Here is an 8,197-nt window from a genome sequence, read left to right as displayed (position 1 = left end):
ATGTTAGTGGGAAAAAGGAAGTACAAAGGGGATTGCTCACGTCTGGCAACCTGCCGGTGGAGTCTACGGTTGCAAACATGAGGCCACCGATACTCATATTATACCAGACTCGGGTTCCTTTCTGACGAATCATCAGCTGGTTACGACCAATGGAGATGTACAGAACCTACGGGGTAGGGGTTGGGTGGAGGGATACCCAACAGACTCCAGATTGTCATGGGGGTGAAGTTATTCATGTCGCAGATGAGGGGGGTGAAGATGGGTCCTTGAAATGCGAGAGGGTTTTTAAAGGGGGAAACACGGATGTTTTCAGGTTAAATTACAACCCTCGATGCAACCCTATATCAGAAGCATAAATGATGGCGGCACAGGCCTCGAGGCCAAATTGCAAAAAAGAGTTGAAAGAGTCATAAACATAAGCATGGCCGGGGATTGAACCCGGAAGCTGGGGATTGAACCCGGAAGCCAACTACCATTAGACCATGCTGGCTTCCAAAGATTGTTGGTAAATCTGGGATAAGGGGTGAATTCTTGATTTCGTACTCCAATTGGTCTCATGTCCGGGCCCAGCTTGAACTGTAGTTTAAATGCCGAACAAGTCAGTGCTGAGTTTATAGGACCGGGTTCAATCGCACCCGAACAAGTATTCGACATGGTCGTCAGCTAAGTTACATTTTTTTGCCGGACTTGGCCAGGCACCAGGTTGTCTTATACACCGGGTTCACCCCCCGAACAAGTCACTGCGCAGAATTTGTCCTTTTAACTGCTGCTATTAGAGTGACATGGTCGGCAGGTAAAAGATACTGACCGACATTGTCTTCAATGTTGGCTTGGCCTAGTAGTTAAGCTGGGAGGTGTACGTAGTATATGTATGTATGCCCTGGGTTCAAATACCGAACAAGTCATAGATTCGCGTTTTGAAAAGTTTTTTACTTACTGCAGGTAAAAGATACTGACCGACCTATGTATGCCGGTTTAAATCCTAAACAAATTTTTTACTTGCTGCTATTAGAATGACATGGTCAGCAGTTACTTAAAAGATACCGACCAACATTGTCTTCCACCGTTGGCTTGGCTTAGTGGTTAAGCTGGAGGTGTACAGAGTGTATGTATGCCTGGGTTTGAATCCCAGAAGTCACTTACAACGATCGCAACTCTTTCGTTTTTGTAACTCTGGCTAAAATTTACTAATCAATTCTTACCGAGCTTGCAGACCCAGGTTAGTTGTCTTACGCTGGGTAAGTTACAAAGTGCCGAGCTTTCAGGCCAGGTGGATCATTGACTTGGCTCAGTGGTCAAGGTGGGAGGTGTACACATTGTATCTATGTATGCCCTGGGTTCAAATCCCTAACAAGTCATGCTGTTCATCCTAAACAGTTTTTTACTTACTACTATATTAGAGTGACATGGTCGTCAGCTAAAAGATACTGACCAACTTCCTCTTGCAGTGCTGACTTGGCTTAGTGGTTGAGCTGGGAGGTATGCCCTGGGTTCAAATCCCAGAAGTCACATAGAGCGAAGACGGCCTTTTTGTAACACTGGCTAAAATTTACTAATCCAAGGCTTGTAACATCCAAAGTCCCAAGAACGGGTAGTTGTCTCAGTTGTCTTATGCCGAGAACGGGTGACTTACAAAGTGCCGAGCTTGGACGCCCGGGTTCAAATTGCAGGCAGGTAAAAGATACTGGCCGCGATCGTCTTCCAACGTTGGCTTGGCTTCGTGGTTATGCTGGGAGGGTACGTTGTGTATGTATGCCCTGGGTTCGAATCCCACAAGTCAGTTACACCTATCGCAACTCTTGTTAAAATTTACTAATCAATGCTGGTTTGACCGATGTTGTCTCGGATCATGAAAATTTGAACTGCAAGTTCTGCCTGGTCTGCCTCTGCTTGGCTGCTAAATTAAAGGCCAAGCTGAAAACGATTCGGCTTGAAAATGCCGGCCTCGGTGATGCATCGGCTGATGAGATGTTCATAAATTCTCGTGTCCGGCCGACTCGGTGATATCCATGAACCATGACTACCATGTGGGTCTCGCCAGCTGACCCTGGTAACCAGAGTTGAGGGCCCTCGGCCGACCACCAACCCAGGCGAATTCAAAATGTCTGCCGACCTTGCATAGCCTAGCTGCTAATCAGAAGTGAAGGCCCTCGGCCAATCACCAGCCCAGCAACGTTCACAACTGTCAGCCGACCTTGCATCTTCCATCAGCCGATATACAAATACAATGTTCAAAACTGTCAGCCGACCTTGCATAGCTTAACTATCTGATATACAAATACAATGTTCAAAACTGTCAGCTGACCTTGCATAGCTTAGCTATCAGCCGATATACAAATACAGGGGCTTGACTTCCCGGGGCAGCTTCCTACTGATCGGTGTATGCTAAATCTACGTAGCTGGCCGACCCTTCTTTACCTTGATAGTGGGATCACATCGGCCAATTCATCAACACAGGGTTATTGGCCCTCATCGGCCCATCAGCAGGCACCATCAACTATGGCCTGTTTGTATTGTCGGGCCTCTCAGTGTTGGTGGGTGATTCCTACTAACTGCCCTGCAGTGCCCGTCCACTGCGACACACCTGAGATCCCGTTCTTGAAGTGCCGAAGACCAGGATAGCCTGGCATGCTACGGAATCTTTCATCCAACTCAGCTTCTCCCACCACCTCGACACACCATTTGACCAAGTGATCGTGGAACACGCCTTTGTGAAGTTGGTGGAGAAGATTGGGCGTGAAACACAAGAAGATGTCGCTATGTGGAAGGTTCACCCAGAACGGCTTCCAAACTGGACGTATCCCCTCATCATTGAATTCTGGAACCCGTCGCCCAGATGCCTTGTGCTTGAGCATGACTTTGGTACACTCCTCATCACGTAACAATGACTGGACAAATGACCCTCTGTCTCCAGGTGCCACCAAACACTTCGGACAGTAACTCTCCTTGCAGCATGCCACCAAGCACTGCTCTGGAAAGTCCGCGACATATGCAGCCAAGAGAGGGAAGACTCGACGAATGAAGCCATCTGCGCAAACAATGTCCACACCATCTTTGCCTGCCTCGACAATTGGGCTTAGGATTTGGGTCATGCAGTAGTGGAACAGGCAGTAACCCTCCTCTGAGTGTGAGGCATCGGTGTAGTTGTCTAGCTTGGCGACAGGAAGGTTCCCGATGAGGACAGTCGCGTGGGCAGTGGGCTTACGGCGCTTGTCTTTCTCTATGTTGCCGATGGTCAAATATACCGGCCACACCTTCTTGTCTCCTTGGAAAGTGGACAAGTGTGTTTTGTCAGTTGAAAGAATGATCGCCGCAATTGTTGATCCAATAGGTAATTTTTTCTGATCAGTTGGTGAGATATTGTTTGAGCGTTCTTTCAAACACACTGACCTGAGTGTCCCACCACCAGCTGGCCGTCCACATCTCATCATACACCCTGTTCTTTCCCTCATGATCTGTGTACGCTTGTTCAGGTGCGTATTGCAATGCATCTCTGAAAGACTAATTCCCCATTAATTCTTTTATGACCTCAACAGGATTCCATCGCCAAAGTTCAAGCTTCTCTGTGGGCATGGGCTTCCCATCATTATTGGTGCGGTAACAATGTCACATATCCATCGATCCCTGTGCGTGGGTAGGGCATCGATCTTTTTTAGAAAATTGTGGTTGCTGTTGTAAGACGGCCTTGTTCGATCTCGTGTCTATGTTCGCTCTACCATGAGAATCTGTCAGAAACATTCACACAGAAAACGTACAATAGGCAGCTTGAGGTAAGCATCTGATTGCTTCTGTCCCACATTTTGTAGCAGCCATTGCGCTAAATTCCCATTCTGCTTCATCAGCGAAGGGCCCCCAAATTGAGTCACCATCTTGCTCCTGCTGTTGGCATATTGACTCAAACAATGGAGTTCCTGTTCCCCAGGTAGCCCCCGCTTTTTCATTCTCTGGATAAACTTCAATGTAGCGGAATTCACGTGTTGAGCGAGGGATGGCATCCTCGTCTTCAACCTCCTCAATGGTAGTGCGTCGCGATGTTGTTGGTGGAGGGCCTTCATCTGACCAAGTCTCTTGGTCCCTAGGTGTCAGGTCGCCAACAGTGTCAAGGTCTCGGTCGAGTTGAACCTCTTCATTTGGAGGGGAGGTAGGGCCGGCATCAGTAAGGTGGTCCTCTGTTGTTTGAATGGCCTCTTCATCTGTCTGACCAGGTAGTTCTCTCCAGATATTTGCCACATAAGATCCAAACTCAGCTTGACGTGCTTGATTACAGGCAGGTGTGTTGTAGACATGTTTGTGCAATCCCAGAATGCTCAGGAAGGGCCCTTTGCCACAGAAGCTGCACATGGTTGATACCGAAATGGGAGTTTGGTTGGGTGAGGCAGAGCGTTCAGCTACAGCCCTCCTTAATCGTGTTTGGCGGATACAGGGAGTGGTCGACATGTTTGATGAGGTCTCAGGTCTGTCGGTCAAAGGATGGAATAAAATTTTCTCAACTTATCTATTGCAGATGTTTTACTTGTTCATTCTCCCACATTTTATATGTCAGCTGAACCACTCTCCGATCTTTTATATGGTTGGCTGAATTGTCACGTTACGAGCACATTTCAAATCTCGTCTTCATCGTCTTTGTTGATTTTTCGGAAAATCAACACTGCCACCCGATTCTCCTATTAAACCACAATGACCACCTCACTCAAAATCCTGTGTGCTATCACTTCCTCCCCCCAGATTGCAACACTATAACCTTTTTTTACAGTCTAATCACCACTCTATTCAAAATGCCCCCTTGCACTCGCACCACAGCTCTCAAAACGGCACCTGTACCTCCTATTGAGGTGCAGCCGACTTCTTCCAGACACGCACATACATTGTCTACCAAGCAGCAAATGCTCCCATCAAGCCCAGGAAGCGATCATGGGCTACCAGTCAATCCCAGTCCAGGCTCCAATCGAAGCTTCAGCACTGATCACGGGTACAGCTGTCAATTCACGCGCTAATCAAGATGATGTTGAGTCTGAAGATGAGGACGAGCCTCTTGCACCGGCTCAAGGAGTCAGTATTCTTTCGATTCCCAGGTGTTGGGTGACTAACCTTTTTTCAGTTTACTTCTTTCATGCTGCAACCGGTTATCAAGACGACCGTATGTGATGGTCGAACTCTGACACATCGAGTAGCAACCGCAAACAAGGAAAATGCACCCCCCACACCTGTAGTATGTATTCTGTTGTGATTTTCTATCTGTCCCTTTCAATGAGAATACCAGCCGACAGTGCCCTCGAAGAATCTTGTCCGATGTGTCAGTGGACAGCCCCCTCAACCACCAGTATCCATGGTGCAAGATGAACCAACTGCTGGTCCGTATAGCCCCAAAAGCATCTCGCTTTATGGGTGCGGTGACAGCACTTATTATACGAAAGAAAGGAGGTGCCAGGAAGCTGAGGGTAAGTTTTTTTTTTCTATCGCTCGAAGTGTCATCATGATGACTTTTGGACTTTTCAGATAGTGATGATGAGTTCGGAATGGCAATACATGGTGTACCGTACCCTCAACCACAATTGTATCAATATCCTGATGCACACCCCAATTTGGAAATCTTTCTGTGTTCACAGTCGCAGGTGGAGCGAGCCGCCTTTCTCTACCTGCCCCCCTATCTCACTAACTTGTAGGTGACGCAGCCTTCTACAGCCCCAGTAGTGAATACCCATATGCGGAAGGAACATCAAGCCACCCCAGCACCATCTAGTCATGCAGCAAAGAAGCTGGAACCTGTAAGTTTTACATGTTGTGTCGAAGTTGCTTACTAACTTTCTTTTTCATGGAGGTGGTGATGAACTCTTGAGTCCAAAAAGATTGTCCTGCCATGCCTGCACCATCAACTACAGTCGTCACCAAATGACCCAAGACTGAATCATCAGGTTCACGGGGATGAGCCCATGTTGCGGACTTCGATGATCTCAGCAAGTCTCTGCTTGAAGAGACCATCTCTATCTACCATGCTCAAATTGGTGGTGTCCATCCCTATCCAGACCGCCTTGAAGATTGTGATGCCACCACAGGAGCTTGGGTGGAATCCTGTAATGCATGGGGTGTTCGCGTTGAGTTTGATGAGGACATGCTAAAGCTTGTAAGCCTCATCATCAACCATTTTCCATCATCTAATCACTCAACAGATCACCGCTTGTGCATCCCAAGTCCGTGGCCAGCTCAAGACCCTTGCACGGCCTTTGGTCGAGGCTGCGTATGGAATCAACCCAGACTGGTGGCTACCACTTTTATCATATAAATAAGGTAACTGCCTAGAGGTCATTGTGTATAAGTCCACAGTCTTTATGATAGGGAATCATTCCAGTTGCCATGTCTTTTCATTATCATAAAGCCTGCGCTTTTTTTCATTAATTGTAGGCAAGGCCTTAGACCTCCATCTCATTATGTACCTTGTCAATATCATTGTGATTTTCATTAGCCACTTGGGCAATATCATTGGAAATTCCATTAGCTACTTGACTGATATCATTGCAATTTTCATTAGCTATTTGGAAATTTCATTAGCCACTTGGGCAATATCATTGGGAATTTCATTAGGCACCTGAGCAATGTCATTGCCATTTTCATTAGGCTTAGTTGGGCAATATCATAGGAAATTTCATTAGCTACTTGACTGATATCATTGCGATTTTCATTAACTATTTGGGAATTATCATTGGAAATTTCATTAGCCACTTTGGCAATATCATTGCGATTTTCATTAGCCTCTTGGGCAATATGATTGGGAATTTCATTAGGCACCTGGGCAATATCATTGCGATTTTCATTAGCTATTTGGGAATTATCATTGGAAATTTCATTAGGCATGTGGGCAATATCATTGCAATTTTCATTAGGCATGTGGGCAATATCATTGCGATATTCATTAGCTATTTGGGAATTATCATTGGAAATTTCATTAGGCATGTGGGCAATATGATTGCGATTTTCATTAGCCTCTTGGGCAATATGATTGGGAATTTCATTAGGCACCTGGGCAATATCATTGCGATTTTCATTAGCTATTTGGGAATTATCATTGGAAATTTCATTAGGCATGTGGGCAATATCATTGCAATTTTCATTAGGCATGTGGGCAATATCATTGCGATATTCATTAGCTATTTGGGAATTATCATTGGAAATTTCATTAGGCATGTGGGCAATATCATTGCGATTTTCATTACCTAACTGGGCAATATCATTGTGATATTCATTAGCTATTTGGGAATTATCATTGGAAATTTCATTAGCCTCTTGGGCAATATCATTGGAAATTTCATTAGCCTCTTGGGCAATATCATTGGAAATTTCATTAGGCACATGGGCAATATCATTGGGAATCTCATTAGGCACCTGGGCAATATCATTGTGATTTTCATTAGCTACTTGGGCAATATCATTGGAAATTTCATTAGGCACCTGGGCAATATCATTACGATATTCATTAGCGTAGTTGGGCAATATTATTGCGATTTTCATTGGCTACTTGGGCAATTTCTTTGGAAATTTCATTTGCCTCCTGGGCAATATCATTGCGATTTTCATTAGCTACTTGAGCAATATCTTTGGAAATTTCATTAGCTGCTTGGGCTATATCATTGTGATTTTTGGTCATCAGGAGGGTGGTCACATGACCTATTTCCAAAAATGGTCAAAAAGCGAAAATTGTAGCCCTGCACTGTAGCTTCCTGAATCTGTTGGAATTATGTTCTAAAGTGCTCCCATTGTGGAGATATAACATAAAGTCTTTTTCTCATCGCCGGCTTTTTTTGACCTTTTTGCATTTTTCTCCATGAGAACAACACCAAACAAAATGATTTTAACACATTTAGAAAGCTAAGAGAAAGGGCTACAATTCTTGTATCATGGGAAAAATGACCAAAAAAGGAAGGTGCATACTCTAACAGGTAATTGACACTGACATATTACAAAAGATTGCAGGTAGACTACAAAAGTCAGTTATGGACTACATGGACTACAAGTTTACTGATAGACTACAAAAGACTACAGAAGTTGGACTTGGACTACAAAGTTTACTAATAGACTACAAAAAGTCGGACATAGACTACAAAGTTTACTGATACCCTTGATTACTGTTATTGACAATCCACTTTTTTCATTACAGAAGTTAGTAGTGTCCATTACAAAAGTCACGTAGTGTCCGCTTTTTCAT

At 45.0% G+C, this 8,197-nt stretch overlaps 2 protein-coding genes across 2 annotated transcripts; one reads left to right on the top strand and one right to left on the bottom strand.

The window, feature by feature from the left end:
- Positions 1–835: 835 nt before the first annotated feature.
- LACBIDRAFT_335224 (uncharacterized protein) lies at positions 836–4,437 on the bottom strand (the record flags this gene model as incomplete). The annotated part of the gene is made up of 12 exons (XM_001890078.1): positions 836–847; positions 938–961; positions 1,049–1,115; positions 1,144–1,177; positions 1,203–1,234; positions 1,390–1,391; positions 1,433–1,486; positions 1,634–1,729; positions 2,306–2,319; positions 2,585–3,341; positions 3,391–3,455; positions 3,756–4,437. 12 exons carry the CDS (start codon positions 4,435–4,437, stop codon positions 836–838), a joined length of 1,839 nt encoding a protein of 612 aa, XP_001890113.1.
- A 474-nt stretch (positions 4,438–4,911) lies between these two features.
- Positions 4,912–6,116, top strand: LACBIDRAFT_316847 (uncharacterized protein; the record flags this gene model as incomplete). The annotated part of the gene is made up of 6 exons (XM_001890101.1): positions 4,912–5,049; positions 5,099–5,209; positions 5,261–5,438; positions 5,497–5,612; positions 5,664–5,765; positions 5,847–6,116. 6 exons carry the CDS (start codon positions 4,912–4,914, stop codon positions 6,114–6,116), a joined length of 915 nt encoding a protein of 304 aa, XP_001890136.1.
- Positions 6,117–8,197: the final 2,081 nt, after the last annotated feature.

This window comes from Laccaria bicolor, genomic scaffold, assembly GCF_000143565.1.
Source record: "Laccaria bicolor S238N-H82 LACBIscaffold_79 genomic scaffold, whole genome shotgun sequence".
Taxonomy (NCBI): domain Eukaryota; kingdom Fungi; phylum Basidiomycota; class Agaricomycetes; order Agaricales; family Hydnangiaceae; genus Laccaria; species Laccaria bicolor.
Note: the sequence above shows the minus strand (reverse complement) of the source record. Positions and strands in the feature narration are given on the sequence as shown.